This window comes from Giraffa tippelskirchi, chromosome 8, assembly GCF_054371585.1.
Source record: "Giraffa tippelskirchi isolate mGirTip1 chromosome 8, T2T-mGirTip1v1.2.pri, whole genome shotgun sequence".
Classification (NCBI taxonomy): domain Eukaryota; kingdom Metazoa; phylum Chordata; class Mammalia; order Artiodactyla; family Giraffidae; genus Giraffa; species Giraffa tippelskirchi.
In genome coordinates this window covers 131,479,277-131,501,456 of record NC_137282.1, presented here as the reverse complement: position 1 = coordinate 131,501,456, position 22,180 = coordinate 131,479,277, and the positions used below count along the sequence as shown (strand labels likewise).

Here is a 22,180-nt window from a genome sequence, read left to right as displayed (position 1 = left end):
GTCTAGGCACCTGAGGAGAAGGGACAGGCAGGGGCTGTGTAAGCCTAGTAATGCTATTTTCAGGGAGCTCTGGCAGGATGTTCTGGGCTTCCTTTGATAGAGTCTCAGCCTGTGACAGAACCTAAATTTACTCTGTCCCTTGTGGAGGCAGCAGCTCCCCACCAATCAACTAAGCCCTCATTTCCCCTTGCTAAGATGACTGGGGACTTTCCTGGTGGGAAGGCAAGATGGAGGAAGGGCAGAATAAAGCCTATAAAGCACCCCTCTGGGAGAAATGACTATAATTGGTCTGAATGTAACTTTTCAGAACCTGACAGAAGTAGAAGTATATTTAACAATGCAAAGGAAAATTCTGAGATAATCAGTTGACTGATAGAGAAGACTGAAGGAAGAAAGGGAAATATATTAATTCCATCATTGCCTATGATAGAAAGTCTATGAATTATAGTCACAGAGTCACAGTTATAAAAGTAACTTCTAAAATGAAAATATGAAAATAAATTTCATTTATTTTATAAAAACAAAGTAAATGCAAGTGACATGGTGAGATGACTGCTTCACATTAGAACCTCTGGAACTCAGTTAAAGAAGCTCTCAGAGGAAAATACACACCCTTAACAAGAATTAAGCATCTTACTCAAACAGCTAGTTAATTTTAAAGGAGAAAAATGACATAACTAATACATAAATAAAAGAGTTTATTCTTTGAAGTAAACTGAAATAAAGTGTTAGCTAACTTACTCAAGAAGATGGATGAAATAAACAACAAGGGGGAAATAATCACAGATAAAAAGACAACAACAAAAAAATAAGAATATTTTGTGCTAGTGGTGGTGGAGGAGTGGGAATGACTGTAAAGGGGCCTGAAAGAACTTTTGGGTGTAATTAAATGTTCTCTATCATGATTGTGGTAGTTACATGATATATACATTTGTCAAAACCTATCCAATAGGCGTACCTTACTGCATATAAATTATATTTTGATAAAATTTATTTTACAAAATATTTGAAAGGCCATTGGGGAATAGTTCGAACAATTTTAGAGAAAAAAGCTCTTTAAAGTATCATACAAAACTCAGAACCCATAAAAGAATTCATAGATACATTACAACTGACACATTAAGATAAATTAAGACTGATACTCTTCTCTCTGTGACAAAACACCATAAATGAAAGTCAAAAGACAAAATCAAGAAAAATTTTGCAACCCATATAAAGGCAGAGGGCTCATTTCCCTAACTCCTACATATCAACTAGAAAACAAATACTTAATAGAAGATGGTCACAGGATATATACCTATAGCTGACACAAAAAGAAGTGTAGACATAATAAAGATGTTTAACTTCATCTAAGGAAAATACAAGTTAAAAGTACATTGACAGTAATTTTAAAAGAAAATGGTTAAAGAACTCTGAAAATTCTCGCCTTCATAAAAGAAACAAGAAAACTGGCAAAAATACAGTCAACTTTTTCAGAACTCTGGAAATTAACCAATGGCTTGCATCAATCCAAGGAGTGTTTACTGAAGAAAAATGGCTTCCCCTTACCTCTATTTAAGAGACTTCATAAAGCAATAATTATATACCTGTGTTGATGGGCACACCATTTATTAAGATGTAACTTTTATGACAGTAACAATATGAAGAGGGAGAAAGAAGGAATGGGGCTATATAGAATTAAAGTTTTTATATTATTATTGAAATTAAGTTATATTAATCTGAACTAGATTATTTTAAATTAAAATGCTAACTGTAATCTTTACAGTAAGAAAATAGGGCAAAATTATACAGTAAAAGAAATGACAAGGGAATTAAATTATTTAATATGACAAAAGACAGTGGCGAAATAAAGGAGAAAAAAGACATAAAACAAGTAGAAAACAAATAACAAGTTGGAAGACATAAATCTTACCTTATCAGTAATTATACTGAATGTAAATAGATTTAAACATACTAATTAAAAGGCAGATATTGGCAAAATTGATTTTAAAAATATATGATTCCACTATATGCTGCTTCTAGAAGACAAATGTTAGATTGAAAATCACAAGTCTGCTGAAAGTAAAAGAATGGAAAAACATATATCATGCAAACTAGTTACAGACCACTGGAGTAGCTATACTAATATCAGACAAAATAGGCTTTAGGACAAAAATTGTTACTAGTGACAAAGGACATTTTATAATGATAAAAGAATAAATCCACTAAGAAGATATAACAATTATAAATATATGTGTACCTAACAACAGAGTTTCAAAATACATGAGGCCAAAACTGACAGAACTGAAGGGATAAATAAATTGTAATGGTTGTAGACTTCAATATTCTACTTTCAAAAACAATACAGCAAGGAGGTGGAAGATCAACAGCAAAAGAGTAGACATGAATAACACTATAAACCAGCTAGACCTCTCAGATATCTACAGAACACACCATCCAACAATAGCAGAATACACATTCTCCTCAAATATACATGCAACAGTCTCTAGGATAGACCATAAGCTTGACCATAATCAAGTCTAAATAAATTCAGAAGGACTGAAATTATATAAAGTATTCTTTTCTGACCATAATGGTATAAAACTAGAAGTCAATAACAGAAGCAAAATTTGGAAAGTCACAAATATGTGGAAATCAAACAACTCACTGCTAAAAAATGAATAGGAAAAAGAAGAAATCACAACAGAATTAGAAATGAATGAATACTTTGAAATGAATGAATATAATTACACAACATATCAAAAGTTAGGTGACTCAACAAAGTCAGTGCTTAGAGGGAAATTTATAGTTGTAAACATCCACACTAGGAAAAAAAGAGAAGATTTCAAATTAATAACCTAATTTTCCACCTGAAGAAACTAGAAATAAAAGAGCAAACTAAACTCAAAGCAAGCAGAAGGAAGAAAATAATAAAAATTAGAGCAGAAATAAATGAAATAGAGAACAGAAAAACAACAGAAAAAAAATCAACAAAACCAAGAGCTGGTTCTTTGACCAGATCACCAAAATTGACACATTTTGGCTAGACTGGACGAGAAACAAAGAGAAGATGACTCAAATTACTAAATCAGAAATGAAAAGGGAAGAACTATTGACCTTATGAAATAAAAAGGATTATAAGAAATATTACGAACAATTGCATACCTTAGATAACTTAGATGAAATGGACAAATTCCTAGAAAGATGTAAACTACTGAAAATGACTTAAGGAGAAATAGAAAATCTATACCATGTAAAGAGGTTTAATTAGTAATCAAAAAACTTCGCACAAAGAGATGCTTAGGACCAGATGGCTTTTCTGGTGAGTTTGATCAAATACTGAATGAATTTTAAAACCAATCCTTCACAAACTCTTAAAAAAAAAAAAAAAAAAACAGAAGAGGAAGGAATACTTACCAACTCATTTCTATGAGAGCAGTTTTACTTAGATACAAAAACCAGAAAAAGAGATCACAAGAAAACTATAGGCCAACATTCTTTATGAATGTAGATGCAAAAAATCTTCAATGAAACAGTGGCAAATAGGACCTGGGAACAAATATAAAGGATTATAGACCATGACAAAGCAAGACTTCTAGGAATTCAAGGTTGGTTCTACATTTAAAATCAGTATGATACACCACATTAATAGAAACTCCCCACTCCCAACCACATGATCATTTCAATGGGTGAAAGAAAAAGCATTTGATAAAACCCAACACTATATCATGATAAAAACACTCAACAAACTAGGAATAGCACAGGATTTCATCAACCTGATAAAGAACATCTATAAATAATTCACAGCTAACATCATACTTAAAGGTGAAAAACTAAAAAGTTTTCCCCAATAGTTGAAAACAAGACAAAGATGTCCACTCTTCTCACTTTTATTCAACATTATACTACAGGTTCTAGCAAGTGCAATTAAACAAGAAAAATACAAGGCATCTAGATTGGAAAGGAAGAAGTAAAATTACCTCTATTTGCAAATGACATGATTTTGTATATAGAAACGGCTAAGAAATCCACCCACACCAAAAAAATTTAGAGTTAACAAATTAGTTCAGCAAAGTTTCAGGATACAAAACCATTATGTGAAAATCAGTTTTATCTCTATACTCTAGCAATGAACAACTCGAAATGAAATTAAGAAAACAACTCTATATACAATAGTACCAAGAATAATAAAATTATTTAGGCATAAATTTAACAAAATAGGAGTAAGACTGGTGTATTAAAAACTACAAAACATTACTGAAAGAAATTAAGGAAGACTCAAATATATGGAAAAGATATGTCACTTTCCTGGATCAGAAAACTTGGTGCCCACTCTCACCACTATTATTCAACATAGTTTTGGAAGTTCCAGTCACAGCAATCAGAAGGAAAAGAAATAAAAGGAATCCAGATTGGAAAAGAAGAAGTAAAATTCTCACTGTGTGCACATAACATGATCCTCTACATAGAAAATCCTAAAGACACCACCAGAAAACTACTAGAGCTAATTAATGAATATAGTAAAGGTGAAGGATATAAAATTAATACACAGAAATCCCTTGCATTCCTATACACTAATGAAAAAACAGAAAGAGAAGTTAAGGAAACAATCCCATTCACCGCTGCAATGAAAAAAATAAAATGCTTAGGAATAAATTTACCTAAAGAAACAAAAGACCTATATATATAGAAAACTATAAAACACTGATGAAAGAAATCAAAGATGACACAAATAGATGGAGAAACACACCATGTTCGTGGATTGGAATAATCAATATAGTGAAAATGAGTACACTACCCAAAGCAATCTATAGATTCAATGCAATCCCTATCAAGCTACCAATGGGATTTTTCACAGAACTAAAACAAATCATGTCACAATGTGTATGGAAACATAAAAAACCTCAAATAGCCAAAGCAATCTTGAGAAAGAAGAATGGAACTGGAGGAAACAACCGTCCTGACTTCAGGCTCTACAACAAAGCTACAGTCATCCAGACAGTATGGTACTGGCACAAAGACAAAAATATAGATCAGTGGAACAAAACAGAAAGCCCAGAGATAAATCCATGCACCTATGGACACCTTATCTTTGACAAAGGAGGCAAAAATATACAATGGAGAAAAGACAATCTCTTTAACAAGTGGTGGTGGGAAAACTGGTCAACCACATGTAAAAGAATGAAACTAGAACACTTTTTAACACCATACACAAAAATAAACTCAAAATGGATTAAAGATCTAAATGTAAGACCAGAAACCATAAAACTCTTAGAGGAAAACATAGGCAGAAATCTAAATATAAGACTAGAAACTATAAAATTCTTAGAGGAAAACATAGGCAGAACACTCTGACATAAATCACAGCAAGATCCTCTATGATCCACCTTCCAGAGTAATGGAAATAAAAACAAAAATAAACAAATGGGACATAATTAAACTTAAAAGCTTTTGCACAACGAAGGAAACAATAAGCAAGGTGAAAAGGCAGCCTTCAGAATGGGGGAAAATATTAGCAAATGAAACAACTGACAAAGAATTAATCTCCAAAATATACAAGCAGCTCAATACCAGAAAAATGAACCCAATCAAAAAGTCGGCCAAAGAACTAAACAGACATGTCTCCAAAGAAGACATACAGATGGCTAACAAACACATGAAAAGATGCTCAACATCACTCATTATCAGAGAAATGCAAATCAAAACCACAATGAGGTACCATCTCACGCTGGTCAGAATGGCTGCCATCAAAAAGTCTATAAACAATAAACGGTGGAGAGGGTGTGGAGAAAAGGGGACCCTCTTACACTGTTGGTGGGAATGGAGAACAGTGTGGAGATTCTTTAAAAAACTGGAAATAGAACTGTCATACGACCCAGCAATTTCATTGCTGAGCATACACACCAAGGAAAGCAGAACTGAAAGACACACATGTACCCCAATGTTCATTGAAGCACTGTTTACAATAGCTAGGACATGGAAGCAACCTAGATGTCCATTGGCAGACGAACGGATAAGGAAGCTGTGGTACATATACACAATGGATTCAGCTATAAAGAAGAACACACTTGAGTCAGTTCTAATGAGGTGGATGAAACTGGAGCCTATTATACAGAGTGAAGTAAGCCAGAGAAAGGAACACCAATACAGTATATTAATGCATATATATGGAATTTAGAAAGATGGTGACAATGATCCTATATGCAAGACAGCAAAAGAGACACAGATGTAATGAACAGACTTTTGGACTCTGTGGGAGAAGGCAAGAGTGGGATGATTTGAGAGACTAGCACTCAAACATGTATATTACCATATGTGAAATAGATGACCAGTACAAGTTTGATGCGTGAAGCAGGGCACTCAAAGCCAGTACTCTGGGACATCCCAGAGGGATGGGGTGGAGAGGGGGTGGTTCAGGAGGAGGGGGACACATGTGTAGCCATGGCTGATTCACACTGATGTATGGAAAAACCACCACAATATTGTAAATAATTATCTCCCAATTAAGTAAGTAATTTTTTTAAAAAGAAAACTTAATAATGCTGATAGCAGTTCTCTGCAAATTGATTTACAGAGTCAACATATTTTATCAAAATTACAGCTGTCCTTTTTGTAGAAACTGGCAAGCTGATAGTCATATGGAAATGCAAGGGACCCAGAACAGTCAAAACAATCTTGAAAAAGAATAATAAAGTTGGAAGACTCATATTTCCTGATTTTAAAACTTACTACAAAGCTGTAATAATCAGGACTGTGTGGCTTGCCAATGCAACAGAATTGAGAGTTTAGAAATAAACCCAGAGGTCTAAAAAAACCATACATCAACAAGAGTACTTGGGGACTTCCCTGGTGATCCAGTGGTTAAGACTCTAAGCTTCCACAGCAGGGGGCATGGGTTTGATTCCTGGTCAGGGCACTAAAGATCCCTGCCATGCCATGCAGTGCAGCCAAAACAAAACCAATAAATAAATCTTATTAAAAAATAAAAATGACAGTATTTACTTAAATGGGGGAGGAATAGTCTTTTTAACAAATGGTGCTGAGATAGTGTATATCCACATGCAAAAGAATGAATTTGGAAACTTAACTTTCACTATATGCAAAAATGAACTCAAAATAATCAAAGACCTAAATAAAAGCTAAAACTATAAAACTCTTAGAAGAAAACAGAGAAAAAAATCTCAGTGACTTAAGGTGAGCAATGGTTTCTAAGATATGACACCAAAGCACAAGCAGCCAAAAAACAAAAACAGGTAAACTGGACTTCAAAACAAAACACTTTTATGCTATAAAACAATACCACCATGAATGTGAAAAGACAACTCACAGAATAAGCGAAAATATTTATAAATCAAATCTGATAAGGGTCTAGCATCCAGAATATATAAGAAATTCTTCAAGCTCAACAATAAAAAGGCAAATATTCCAATAACAAGTGGGCAGAGGATCTGAATAGACATTTCTCCAAGAAGACATACAAATGGCCAATAAGCTTATAAAAAATGAACATCATTAGTCATTAAGGAAATGCAAATCAACACCACAAATGAGATATCACTTCACCATCACTTGAATGGCTATATTAAAAAAAAAAAAACAAGCAAATAACAATTGTTTGTGAAGATGTGAAAAACTGGAACCCTTACACATTGCTGCTGGGAATATAAGTGGTACAGCAACTTAGGAGAAAATATGACAGTTCCTTAAAGAGCTAAACAGAGAGCTTCTGCATGACCTAACAATTCCTTTCCTGGGTATATACTGAAAAGAACTGAAACATATGTTTAAACAAAAACCTGCACACAAATGTTTATAATGGCATTATTCATAATAACCAAAAAGCAGAACTAAGCCAATATCCATTAGCACATGAATAGATAAGCAAAATGTGGCATATCCATGTTACCCAGCCACAAAAGGAAATGCTACAACATGGAAGAATTACCTGTTAATAGATCTTACCTTATATAAGATGGAATCAGCTTAATCTCAAAGCCTCCCTGGCCTCTGGTCTAGCTCTGGTTCTAGTAATAATTTCTGCCACAGTTGCATTAATGACTGTTAAGAGTTAAGAAAGATCTAAATTTCATGCTTTAGAAACACATGCTTTTATTTTTACGAAGATATATAGATTAGTGGTGACTGTAAAAGGCTAGCATATTTAACATGTATATATACAGCATCTTAAAAAGGAGACTTGGGGGCATATCTTTGTGTTACATGCAATAAAAGAATCATGGTCCCTTCAGAGGATTTTTGTTTGATTATTTTAACAGATACATTCTTGAATTTCTTCTTTATCCTTCTTGTTGACATCAGCCTCTCTGACAAATCCTGAAAATAGGAACATAAAGAGTAATACAAACACAAAGAATTTCCTTGGCTATTACAAATTTAACTCATGGCCTGGAAAAAGATTTGCTGGGTCCTAAAGCAAGAAACTATATTCTCTCCTCTCTTTTTCTTGCTCATTTCTTATCAGTCATCTTCATAGACATTACATTGTGATTTCTAAGGCCTTCTTTCTCCCTTGGTGACCAACCCACTACTCCAAGGAAATAATCTATTTGTTTGCGCTGGGACCAAGGGGGAATTTCCTATGCCTAAGAGTTACAGATCTGAAACAAAAGGCTGACAGAGGCTCTTACACCCCTTACATAAAGGGGTCTCTGTTGAGGCTGAGTCTGGCACTGTGAGAGAATGACAACTACCTCTAAAGCAAGGACTAATCCTTATATCTGCATGTCCCTTCATATTTGGACATGCCTTTAACTGCTTGTGAGTAAGAATCTGAGACTGTTCTTTATGTCTCTCAGACAAGAGTTCCAGAAAGGAATGCTTACTCTGTATTTCCAAATTTTGTTCAAAGGAGTTATTTGCCTCCAGGAATTCTCCCTCTATCCAAATCCTGGTCAGGCAGGTGTCAAAAGGTCTGATGATATTGGTCAGGGACATCTTTCCATTTCTCATTACAAAGGCTTTAAGCTCAGAGACCCACTGGTGATAGACAGGGCAGGTCACACATCGAGAGAAGAACTCCTTAAAGTACTGAAAGGAAAGGAAGGTCCATTAGCTCAGGGATTAGTACTTTCTTTCCTCCACGCCACTCCATCAGAACTTACTGCAGTTCCCACTCAGCACACTCACTCAGGGCTGGGGGAACAGGAAGGAGTTACTGATGGTCAAGGAGGCCCAGAAAGTCTGTTCTCAGATACAGAGGAACAGGAATGTTTTACATTCAGAGGGAAAGGATGTAGGGAAATGTGTCAAACTATAGACAAAGCCAGAGTGGCCCACTGAGAAGGGCTAAGTGTCAACATTTTAATGGCTTTGGGTAGTAGCTTTTGCAAATCCAGTAAGAAATCCAGTCCTGATCTACATGCAAGAATATCTGGGAGGATACATAAGGTAGGTGGACAAAGTCTGTAGGTGGAGGGAAAAAAAAAAGGGTTCAGGGAGGAAAAAGAGACCGAGGCAGCAAGGAGAAGAGTTAAGGGAGAGAGGCAGGTGGCAGAAAGAGTACCATGCCTTAGGTGTTAGTTGAGGATAATGGAGACAGGTACCGTGAGGGTTTGGTGGCGAGTCTCTGCGAGAGTTTGCAGGAAGACATCCTCTGGCATTTTCTGTAACATTAGCACATGGCACTCTAGGAATCGGACAAAGCCATGGGAACCAAATAGTGAGGCATTGGTTCTTTTCACCAACTGGCAAGCCTTGGAGAAGTGGTACTCAAATTGACTCCACTGTGAGTCCTGGGCAAACCTGAAGGGAAAGAACCACAGCTCTCAGCTCTCTCCCCTAACTGCCCACTATGGCTCCTCCACAGAACCGTCACTACTCTAAGGCTCTAAGACCTCCTTCAGTCAGATTTGTGATTCTGGTAAGGGGCCAAGGCTACTAACTCACGTGTAAGGAGGCTCAAAAGAAAACCAGTGATATACAGCTTTGCCATGGATTATCTCACACTTAAATGTAACTCTAAACTGAACCCTTAATCTATGGGCCCAAACCTCTTAAGGGACAAGAAGAACCCTTCCAATAACATGGGGGGAAATGGGAGGTGAATGGTCTTTAGAAATGGGTTGGAGATGTGGAACCATCCTGCCTTGGAGGGCAAAAGGCAATAGCTTAAATGAGCTCATGGTGTCTTCAAACTTACCCTTTCCCACAGCCCTGAGTAAGACTCTGATACCCTACATTACCACATGGCTAGAGAGGAGTGGACCCCCAGCATGACATTGCTCTGAGAATTTAGAATGCAGCTGTGCTCGTAGTGTTGAATGAAACGCAGACATTCCCCAAAGGGCCGACACAGCCATCCTGTGGACAGAGAGAGTAACCAGGCTAGCAGTAGAAGCTGTCGACTAGAAAGTGGTATACTACAAGGTGCGTGGTCCAGGGGACGAGACACCACCTGAAAAGCAGACACCCTGAATCATAATGTGGTTCCTAGACTTTAAGGAACAAGGGCCAGGAGCAGAGGCCATGCCCAAAGGACAGGCCCATGAGAGCCTGTGTTCCAAACCTAGGGCCCCACCTGAGGTCTGAATCCCTCAGGAATACAGAAGAGCCCTGCACAAGATTTACCTTTTCCGTACAGCAGCAGATCTAAGCAAGCAGAATAGAAGCAGGCCAGGCCAAGGACATCATGATTCTGGGAAACGAGTTCCCACTGACTCTCCAGCACGTGGACACACAGATCAAATCTGCTGAGAGACAGAGCCACTGGGGCCAGCTGGAGAATGGGAAGGGCTGTACAGGAGAGGACGGGATCTTACACCTTCAAGGTGGCCTAACCACCCCTAGATCTCTGTTCCGTAATTCTGTTTACATAGAGAACATCTGTGCCTGGGATCAGACCTATCTCTAAGCAAAGGAAGTGGGAAAATGACTCTGAGACAACTTCTAAGGTCTTGAGCTACTGCAATTACCGACTTCCCTGCAGTAAAATGCATGCGGGGGGGTGGAGGGGGTGGGACTATCTAGTGCCCAGACTCTGCATTTCTACTCCTGACCCCTCAAACTTAAGACGACATTTCCTGGAGGACCACTGGAGACAGTCCTGGCTGTGGAGGCCGAACAGCTTCTCCCTCTCCACTCTAAACTGCTCTGGTGGGTCATACTCTCCCCTCTGAGGCAACAAATACAAAGGACAGAAAAGGATCTTAATACTTCTTCTTCAGAAATGCAGATCTGAAGAGAACTGAGAGAACCAGATTCTCCAGAGCTGGTTTCTTGAGGTGTCTGCACATCTCTTGAGCTTGAAAACCTAAGGAGGTTAAAGAGCGTCGTGAGGTCCAGAGGTGCGCCTGGCCTCTCTAAAAGCCCTAGGCCCACCAGCCCTAGGCCCCGTTACCTAGCTTGATGGAGGAGTCGAGATGCCCAAGGCAGAGTCTGGTGTAGGCCAAGGCCTGCATGAGCTGGGCTGTGGCCAGCAGGCCCTCCCTGGAGAACCAACACAGGCTGCTTTTTTGAATGGCCAGCTGCTCACGGTGCAGCCACCTCTCCTTGTCACCCACGTTCTGGGAGAACTGGGAGAGGGCCACATAGGTAGAGACAACCTGTGGGACAACAAACATGGGGTGACTATCCCGACTGCACAGCCAGGCTGCAGCTCCATCGCATCCCTTTTCTGGGTAAGAGCCCCCGCGGGCCTGCTATTCGCTCCATGTAGCGCTCCTGGGGGCCACTGCTCACCTCAACTCCAGCTATGAAAACACGCTCCTTCTCACCCCCTACATTTCTGATTTGATCATTCTCCCTGCTTGTTCTTTAAACAAACAGCTTCCTCCATCTGTCCCTCTTCTTTTCTGTAATCCAAGACTTTCCCCTTCTCGACGCTGGCCAAACTGCACCTCTTCTGTTTTCTCTAATTGAAGCCTCTGATTCTTGCTCCTTAGAACTCTTTAGAACTGCTGCCTAGATCTCTGTTATCAGTTGTGTGTACATTTGACATCATTTGATGACACTCCTGAAACTCTGTCTTCGTTAGATTTCCAATATAAGTAGACTCTGTCACTCTCTTCTAAGAATTTTCCAACAGCTTCTCATCTTCTTTGGAGTAAAAGCCAAAACTCCCACAGTGGCCACAAGGCCCACACCATCTGCCATCCCCCTCCCTAGCCTCTCTGACTCACCTCCTGGCTCTTTCTCTTCTTCTCACCCCCCCTCCCGTCACACTGGCCTCTGCACTACTCCTCAACACGGAGGGCAGGCCTGGGCTTTGACTTGGCCTTCTTCTTGCCCACTCTTCTCCCAGGTAGCCTCTTCTCCCATGTGGCCTACTTTCCCATCTCCTTCAGATAGTTGCCCAAATGCTACCTGCTCAGTGAGGCTTTCCTTACCACCTTATTAAAACTGCATCCCTAGTTCCCAGAACTCTATGTCCTCTGGCCTCTGCTTAATTTATTTCATTGCATTTATTGTCACCTAACATACTATATATTTCACTTATGTTTCCCTGGAACCAAGATCCAGCGTCTGGTACAGAGTAAGTAAGTTGCTTAGTTGTGTTCGACTCTTTGTGACCCCATGGACTATACAGTCCATGAATTCTCTAGTCCAGAATACTGGAGTGGGTAGCCTTTTCCTCTTCCAGGGGATCTTCCCAACCCAGGGATCGAACCCACATTGCAGGCAGATTCTTTACTCACTGAGCTATCAGGGAAACCCGGTATAGAATATGTGTTCATCAAATATTTGTTGAGCAAATGGATGTATATATATAGACACTAAAATTAGGAAGACATATTTCCCTTTCTTTTTCCCTAAGTCAGCAAATCTTATCCTTTTTTTTGGACCACTGGCTTGAGAATCCGATGGAAGCTATGATCCCTTCCTTACTTCTGATCATTTCTTAAATACTCTTTTGTACACACAAATACACACAAATGTCAACATTCAGTTCAGAGGGTACACAGATAGCCTCATACATGAAAGCCTCCCTTATAAAATGCAAACTGAGAACCCTGCTCAAACACACAGTCAGCAATGTCCTGTTAAGTCTGGGTTACCATGGAACCATGCTTAACCAGGGACTTGACAGGGTCTCTCCCCCTAGTATTTTAGGTTTCTGAGTGAGGTCCAGAGGTAGAGCAAGGGCTTGCTTACCTGGGCTTCATCAGGAAACTTCTTGACTGCATTCTTCTGCATAAGAGTGGCCAGGCAGGCAAACCTGCGGCTGCTGGCTGTGGCCTCCAGGCTGTAGAGCTGCTGGAGCAGGGAGAGGCAGTACAGCTGCTGCTGCAGGACTGCCAGCTTCTTCTTCCTGGTGTGAAGCAGAGGGTGGTTAGCGCACCCTTATTCTTTACCAGTGTCCACCATCCTTCTCCCAAAGAAATCGGAGTCTACTCACCCACAGACTTCCAGACTCAGAAAGATTCCTGGAAGCCCATTACTTCTAACCTCATATGCTTTTTAAATTCATCCCTCTTGACCAAAAAGAAGTTTTCAGAGAGGTTTTTTTAAAAAAAATGTTCATTCTTTGAATTGTTCTTTTGGTTGAATAGATTTCCTGTAAATTATTACAGCTCGATAACTAGGCAGTGTTTAATATTATGTGTATATCTATCAAAGAAATAACATTAAATTCCATATATGTGTATGTGTACACACAGTACACATATATGTATCTTTATTTGGAAAAGACAGTATAATACCATACTTCAAAGACAAAAGAGGTACTCATTCTGCTACACTGAATTGGCCCAGAGAGTAAGGTAAATGAATGAGAACTGTTCATATGCTTGAAAAGAGGAGTCTTAGAGTCAGATAGGCAAAACTCCAGCCTAGGTCCAACTTTAGTTCTCTGTGGCCCTAAATGGAACCAAGACAAGTTGGCAAAGCTTCTCACTTCTCACTAGGGTTGTTTCGAGGTTGACTCAGGGAACAGGAATACCAGCATTTTTCCAGAAATGTTTGGAAAATGACACCAAGCCAGGTCCAGGGAAAACTCCTTTTCAGCAGACGAAGGGCTCGCCTAGCAAGTTTTTTGGCCAGGGTGATCTGTCCCATGTTGAAACAGACCTGGAGACGGTAAAGTGAGAAACAGTAATGTAAACGTGAGGAGAGTACTAAGGACAAGGTTTTGGATACAACATACTGGCTCTTATTTTGGAATGTGTACCTGGGGCCCGAGGTGCCAGAGGGAGCAGAGTTACAGCAGAACCTGGCCACACTAACAAGCACCCGGAGGGTGAGCAAGTAAAGGAGTGAGAGAATGTAATTATGGAGAAAGCACTCTCCTTGCTCATCTCCCACACGTTTGTCAGTGAGTGGTAGAGAAAGGCTGTGATTTACAAAGCAATGCTGGGAGACTCAGATGGGACCGTCTTTAGCTTCAGATGCCATGGAAAGCATCTGAGATACCACCAAATCTCATCACTCTCTTCATAAACAAGTTGTACCACCAGTGTATGAGGATAGGAGCTGAGGAACTACCCTGAGGTTATCATTTACCTTTATGTTCTACGGCTAAATCCTCCAAGAAAGGGATCAAGTCTATGGTAATTTCTGAACAATCTGAGGAAGATTACACAATAATTCTTTCTTAAAAACGGAAAGAAATAATTATTTAAAACTTTGCTTCCCTGGTGGCTCAGATGGTGAGGAATCTGCCTGTGGTGCAGGAGACCTGGGTTTGATCCCTGGGTCAGGAAGATCCCCTGGAGGAGGGCATGGCAACCCACTCCAGTATTCTTGCCTGGAGAATCCCACGGACAGAGGAGCCTGGCAGGCTATAGTCCATGGGGTCTCAAAGAGCCGGACACGACTGAGCGACTAACACTTTCAAAGACCTTTTGGTTGAAACACAAATAATACATCACTGTGGACTACTGTAATATCCCCTTTGGTGTTCAAAGGCTTTATCCACATTAGGTTTATTCTCCTAACCAAAGTATCTTAAGGTTGACACTGAAATTAATTTTACTTACTTTTTAAAAATTTTAAATCTTGGCTCTCCAAAAAAAATCCCCCATAGTTTTATGGAGTCATTATTTATAAATTGATAATCATTCCAACACATTTTGCTCTGTTGGATTTAATAGCAACGAGGCTGGGAGAAGTTGCTGAGCTGTCCTGAGTTATTCATACAGAATAAATAAGTTTACTTCTATTTGTCATTTGAAAATGGAATGTCTCATGCTGTGCTTTCCCCAGAGTTTTTATTTGTCATACAAATCTTATTCCTTCAGGAAATTTGTCATAAGTGATACAGAATGATCTACAAGGTACATTATTTATTTTTTGGCTTCACTGCAGCCAAAGATCTCAGTTTCCTGACCAGGGACTGAACCCTCCCGCCCACTTGCTGCTGGAGTGGAAGCGTGGAGTCTTAACCATTGGACCACCAAGGAAGTCTTATTTATTGTTAAAGCAAGATGTGGAATGGAGTACAGAGAGCTCCTATTTGTATTTAACAAAGGAGGTGGGTAGATTATATACATTTATGTATGCTGAGCCCCTCTGGCAAAATACATACAGATATATAACATTGGAAGGAGGACACAGCAGCTGAGTGGTACAGGGTTAACGGGGAGAATTTGAAAAGTATGCTCTTTTCCTTCTAGCTTTATTGAGATATCTTTCATACATAACATTGTGTAAGTTTAAGGTGTACAATGTGATGATTTCTTTAATTGAAGGACAGTGAGATATAATGTTAGTTTTAGGTATACAGTATAATGTTTCAATATATGTATATACTGGAAAATGATCACTACAACAAGTTTAACATCTATCACTACATATAATTATAATTTTTTTTCTTGTGATGAGAACTTTTAAGATATACTCTCTTAGCAATTTTCAAATATACAATACAGTATTGTTAACTACAGTCACAAGCTGTACATCACATTTCCAGGACTTATAACTGGAAGTTTATATCTTTTGATCACTTTCACCAACTTATCAACTATGCTGGGGGTGACAAGGGATTAGGAAGTGCTCTTTGATTTTCTACATGTATTTCTATGTTTTGAATTTAAATCACGTTTATAACTGCTCACAAAAAGCAAAGAGACTTTAAAGTAATAGGGTAATCCTTAAGGAGAAATAACGCAAACTTCAAGGTTAACCCCTGCCCTCACCTCTGACTGGAGACGACAGAAAGTGGCTTCTTCAAACTGACAGATCTTCACCTTATGCTTTGTAAAAAACGAGAATGCGGAGGGTTGGCCCAGAAGACTGCTTGCCTTCCTCAAATAAAAGAAGGCCTCCAAACAAGAGAAGGGGAGGAGAAACTGGATTAGGATTCGGATGCTGCTAAGCATGTGATTAGGACGACGGCTGGACCAAGGTTATGAAGAATTTGAACTGTGACAGGATTTAACTGGAAATGGGGAGCTGGACTGTGTGTGAAGGAGTCGAGGCAGCATCGGCAGCACATGCTGCTCCTCACTGCCACACTTCCACTTCGTGCTCTCTCCTAGACCCCTTACAGCTCCTACCTCTCTCCCACTTTCCTCCATGTTTTCATACTTGTTGGTAAGAAATCCCAATCAAATCCCCCCCAAGTCATAGGGCTCAGCTCAGGGATAGAGAGCAGAGCTTGCTTACCATGTAATTATCTAACAGATCCAAGGAGGCAGCGGCAGATTCCAGCAGGTAATAAAATGCACAAGTAGTTTCTCCAATGACCAGGCAGTGCTGGGTGAGGGGCGAGAGCACTAACTTCAGGACTTCCCTACAGCGGCAGGGCTCCGTGGTCAACATGTCTTTCCTGGGGTTGGTCTGAGTCAGCTTCCTGTTCACTTTGTCCAGGAACTCTTCCTCTGTTCTTTGTGGAGAGAAGATGAAGAGCTAACAGTGGCCATACAGCACCCACTTTTGTCTGGGAAGCTTTCCTTTATGATTCATTAATCCTATGTCTATCCTTCTCCTCCATCGATCCACATGGTTTTGAAAGACAGGGACTTTTTTCTTAATGGCAAAGCCCTATTAGGGAGTTTTAAAAACCTAAAGCCAAACTAAGTACCTCACAAACTAAATGGGGAAAAGACCACATCTCAAGAGTAAACTAACACTGTGCTACATGAAAATATAAAAATGATACAAAGCAATAAGTAATAATAAATTTATCTATCAGCCCATTTGAACTCCATCATGGCACATGTGAATATTATTTTATGCAACACCACCATCTTATTCTATAAAAACCCTGCCGTTCAGGTAGGCAAAATTACCTCCCTTTTACAGATGAAGAAATTGAAGCTCTGGGAGGTTAAATGACTTACATATGACCTCGCAGCTACTGATGTGTGTGCTGTGCTTAGTCGCTCAGTCATGTCCAACTCTTTGTGACCCCATGGACTGTAGCCCCCCAGGCTCCTCTGTCCATGGGATTCTCCAAGCAGGAATACTGGAGTGGGTTGCCATGCCCTCCTCCAGGGGCTCTTCCCAACCCAGGGATCGAACCCAGGTCTCCCACATTGCAGGTGGCTTCTTTACTGTCTTAGCCACCAGGAAAGCCCAAGAATACTGGAGTGGGTAGCCTATTCCTTCTCCAGGGGATCTTCCCAACCCAGGAATCGAACTGGGGTCTGCTTCAGTGCAGGCAGATTCTGAGCTACTGAGTAAAACCAAAACTAGAGTTCACCTTTCTGAACTACTAGTCCAGTGCATTTTTCACAGGCACCACAAGTTCAAAAGAGGTCTGATCTCTCTGAGATAGAATGACTGAAAAAGTGAGAACTGAGGACAGCTTTGGATAGTGAATATTCTGATAAGTAGAAGGATGTAGACGTTACTGACTATTTTTAAAAGGGAGAATTGTGTGAGCAAAGACACATTCAGGATGGGGGTGATTAATGTAGAATATAGATTTTTGTTTGAAAACTATAGGAAATCAGGTTGAATAAATGATAGGAAACTTGAGAGTTGCTGGTGAATTCAAGGTAGGAACTTGAAAAATTGGTAAGATATGCATTAGAAAGCCAGGAAGTACATGGTTATGAAATATCAAATCATTTTAATATCATCTGGGTTCAAAAGTAATTGAGCAGGCAAATTTATAGCTGAAAAAAAATCTGTTACGTGTATAATACATTTGAGAGATATTAAATAAAGTTTTTTTTAATCACTAAGAAATAATTTCCCTATAAACAATCAAACAAAGCCTTTCTGATTCACTGTTAACTTGCATTTTGGGCTGAGTGACAGAAGTCACTATTCCTGGGTAGTCAGATGCCTTCCTTGTCTGTAGGTAAGGTGAGTGCCCTAGTTTAACGATCAACCGTGTCTTACTTTCTGGACCCCTCCACGTCCACTCTCAGCATCCCCACCTACCTGCAGTATTCCCTTGTGAAGGCCTCCTGACTTCTGGATGATTCTGTCTGGAACTGAAAAGTATCTGTAGGGAGAAATGAGATGACTGTCCTTAATTGCCTGTATTTGTATTAACTGAGAACATTTAAAAATTCCTGACTACCTTTCATGAAAATTGCTTCCCCCATTATAAAAATGATACATTTAGGTTTAATAAAGTAACCTTACATGTAAGATTAGGGTACTAATTCTTTTTTCCTTAAATGCAATTACTTGTGATTTAAATAGTAATTCCTTTCATTCTCAAACCTCCCAAACCAATTCCTAATTCTGTTTCCCAAAGAAATGAATAAAGAATATGTCCCTCTGGTTTGATGACTAATTCTAATAGTAGAAATCTATGAACATATCTGGATCAGATTTATGACTAGATGGGAGAGAACCACAGAAGAAGTGACCTAGTGAAGAAAAACATGAGGGCACAAGATGTCACATCCCACCAGGGTCACAACAGCCAGAAGAGATTTTCAGCTTTACCTGATTGATCCTAAATAACCTCTACCCTCCCGATTTGCCTCTTTCTCTGCAGCTGTCTTCTGATCAAAAGGCAAAGACTTGAAAATGCTGTGGAGATGTTACCTATTTGGGCTCAGGAGCACAGGTGGTGGGATTGAAAAGGAGTCTAAAGGAACCATTATAGGGAGGGTTTGTGTTAAGTACAAGGACTGCTCGCTGATTAATGATGTCATATAAGGTAAAGCAGGTCTAAGGAAACTGGAACTTGGCAGCACTACTATGACGCACAATTCTCAGGCACCACCGTACCGCAGCCTGATAGAGCATGTCTGTGCACAGAGACTCAGGGTCTGGGAAGCCTGTAAGAGTCCGGCTGTGCTGGAAAGGTCTTGAGCCTCTCTCACATCTAGACTGACCAAGCTGCCTCATCTAAAGCTAATACTGACCTCTCAAAAACAAAAGGCTGAAAAGGAATTATGAATGATAGTGTGATTTTTTTATAATACCAACCAGGACATTCACTGTCTTCTTTCCTCTTCCTCTCAGAAAGTACAAAAGTACAAATTACCATAGATCTCATCAGCCAGTGACCAATTTCTCCAAGTCACTGGTTCACCTTCACAGAGTCATAAGAATGTTATAGCCAGAGGAGGTATAAGATCATAGATCAAAATCTTCATTTTAGTCTTTTACCACCACCAATTTGCCATATCCCTTTCCCCTGCCAACACCAACACCAACTTCTCCTTTATTAAAGTAGAAAAAAAGAAGATATTCCTGGAACTTGACAGCTGTCTTCAAATATGAAAGAAAGCACAAAGCTGAAAAATGAGTGAAAAATTTGCAGGAAGGTAGAGTTCACCTTGGTGAAAGAAGTTTTCTAACAGCTACTGAGAATGAAATGAGCTGTCCTACAAGGCAAGCTAACTGAAAATGTTAAAACAAAGAGGGTAAACTGTTGGCCCTCTGCAGTGAAATCTTGGAGTCCTAACCACTGGACTACCAGAGAATTCCAAGGGTGAGCTCTTATCTGGGTTGCAGTTGAGGGCTATCGGTTTGGGGGAACATCTATCCACTAAAGCTTCTTTAAGTAGCTAACTCCTACATAACCCTCAGATCTCACTTCTGGCATTATCTCTTTCAAGGAAAAACCTTACTCATTTCTCAGGCTGGGCTAATAGCCGTTTCTCTAGGTATCCTAATCCCTGGGTAGTCCATTTTATCTTCCTTTACCAGGCCATATTGGAATTCTCTATTTATATGTCTGTACCACCCCCCCCCAAAAACCTGATAATTTCACTTAGTATTCTTAACACCTAGTTGCAGCATCTGATACACATAAGGACTCCATATATGTGTACTGAACTGAAAATTTATAATAATAAAAACAATAACTAAAATGTACTGAGCACTAACCATGTGCCTGATACTATTCAAAGCATATTATATATTCTAACTCATTTAATCCTCACAACTACCCATGAAGTGTGTACTGTTATTTTCTTCAATTAATTGAGGTTAAGTAACTTGCCCAAGGGGCTTCCCCAAGTGGCTCAGTGATAAAGAATCTTCCTGCCAGTGCAAGGAGACACAGGAGACTTGAGTTTGATCTTTGGGTCAGGAAGATCCCCTGGCAGAGGAAATGGCAATCCACTCCAGTGTTCTTGCCGGGAGAATCCCATGGACAGAGGACCCTAGCTACAGTCCCTGGGGTTGCAAAAGGGTCAGACACAATGAGCAGCTGAGCACACACATACAACTTGCCCACTACTGCCAACCAAAACAAGTATGATCTCTAAAGTTCCTTTTAACTGTGAGATCACACTTTTTTTTTTTTTAATTTCTGGTACTTCAGTGATAAATGACTCTCTCCACCTATTTTTCTCTCTTAATCTGATTTCCTCTTTTGAATGACGAGCTCCAAGTACATGAATAAAGAGATATGTGACACCCACTTACCTTGGGGAGAAGGCAGCTGCAATCTGTCTGTGATCACTTGTGTTAGTATTGAGCCAGTGTCTTTGTAGCTACAGAATCGGGAGGTCCCGCTGGAGCTCTCAGTGGAACAGACGGCGAAACGGTGGAAGGGGACAAAGTCTCCCCCATGACAGCTCCCACAGCGGCAGGCCAGATCTCGAAGAAAGCAAGCACATTCAAAGTGTAGGGCTGTTTGCTGTGCCTTGGGCCACAGCTCCCAAGCCCCTTCCCGCAAAAGGGGCACTCCAAATTCAAGCACCTCCATCTGAGGTAGGGATAGTTCCTCTTGTAGCCTTAGAGGAAAGTCAGCATCTGAAACATAGGAAATGCTACATGAGAGCCTCCCTTAAGGTAGTAAACTCCCAAGCACATGGTACTAGTTTATAAGAAAATGTTATTGATAATTCTTATTTGGTATTATTGCTTCCTTTGTACAAAGAATTGTGTATCAGTCTGAGAGTGATATTGACAATATTTAGGATAAAGTACAACAAGGAAGAAATGATCAGGAGACAGATTTCTTAGTTGTTCCTCCTATATTGAGCTTTTTTTTACTATTAATATAAATTATTATAAACAGCAAGTAACCAGAAAGGCTCTGCTCAAATATAAGACTCAACTCAAAGTCAAAGGGAAAGCTATTTGTGGATTATATATGCTTTGGGTAGCCTATGTCACAATTTTACTCTTTCATGTGGAGAATATGAGACTGCAGCTATTTAATGCATATCTTGCTTTGTTCATGTCTGTTTCAATATCACGTTTAACTTCCTTGTGAATTTCTAAAATCAGAAATAATTTACCCACTTTTCTTCTTATTTATCCCAAGAAGCCAATAAAAGACTAGGGCAATATTTTCTAAACCAAAAATCAAGATACAAATACTTAGTGCATGGGGTTTAACATGGAGCTAGAATTCTTGAAATTAAGACAATTTTGAAAAATAAAAGCTATTCATTCACTATAAAAATGGCTCTTCCATGATTAAAGTAATAATTTCCCCAATTCTTTAGACATAAGCTTTAAGAGACTGGGGCCTATGACACATAATATTGATTTCTTTCTAAACAAATACGTCCTTACCCAAAGCTCTCTATTTGGGCCTGAGAACAAGGCACTAGCTCACCTGACTTTGTCTTCTCTTTGGTATGCTCAGTCTCGACAGAGGAAGGTGCTAATATTGGCTCAGTAGGAAGCTCTTGGCCCTTACTGCACCAGCGGAGCACGTGTATATCCACAAGATCCTTCAGTACCTCAAGTAGCTTATTTTTACTCCAGCCAGGCAGGAGGTGCTGCAGCAGATCTATGTGGAAGGAGTGACCAATGACTGCAGCACATTTAACCAGCAACTGTTCCTCTGGGCTCAGTTGATCCAGTTGGTTCACTGCTATTTCTGAAGAAAAAAAAACTAGCAATGAATAAGTTTTCTACCAACATAGAA

At 39.5% G+C, this 22,180-nt stretch overlaps 1 protein-coding gene across 50 annotated transcripts in view; it reads right to left on the bottom strand.

The window, feature by feature from the left end:
* Nucleotides 1-22,180, bottom strand: part of LOC145517574 (adenylate cyclase type 10-like) — a 53,218-nt gene that overhangs the window by 8,780 nt on the left and 22,258 nt on the right. For 17 of the 50 annotated variants that reach the window (XM_081520378.1, XM_081520386.1, XM_081520361.1 and 14 more), the window contains 14 exons: nucleotides 21,866-22,132; nucleotides 20,722-21,051; nucleotides 18,268-18,331; nucleotides 16,540-16,759; nucleotides 16,071-16,196; nucleotides 13,832-14,004; nucleotides 13,090-13,246; nucleotides 11,336-11,540; nucleotides 11,152-11,248; nucleotides 10,567-10,685; nucleotides 10,182-10,299; nucleotides 9,543-9,741; nucleotides 8,823-9,027; nucleotides 8,069-8,313 (listed from right to left, as the gene is read on the bottom strand). In XM_081520378.1, the coding sequence (XP_081376504.1) occupies nucleotides 8,249-8,313; nucleotides 8,823-9,027; nucleotides 9,543-9,741; nucleotides 10,182-10,299; nucleotides 10,567-10,685; nucleotides 11,152-11,248; nucleotides 11,336-11,540; nucleotides 13,090-13,246; nucleotides 13,832-14,004; nucleotides 16,071-16,196; nucleotides 16,540-16,759; nucleotides 18,268-18,331; nucleotides 20,722-21,051; nucleotides 21,866-22,132 (2,345 nt within the window). In that variant the 3' untranslated portion in view covers nucleotides 8,069-8,248. Of the gene's footprint in view, nucleotides 1-3,396; nucleotides 3,529-7,941; nucleotides 8,038-8,068; nucleotides 8,314-8,822; nucleotides 9,028-9,542; nucleotides 9,742-10,181; nucleotides 10,300-10,566; nucleotides 10,689-11,151; nucleotides 11,249-11,335; nucleotides 11,541-13,089; nucleotides 13,247-13,831; nucleotides 14,005-16,070; nucleotides 16,197-16,539; nucleotides 16,760-18,267; nucleotides 18,332-20,721; nucleotides 21,052-21,865; nucleotides 22,133-22,180 lie in introns of those variants that run through there. The other 33 variants (XM_081520354.1, XM_081520339.1, XM_081520338.1 and 30 more) reach the window with 9 other exon arrangements.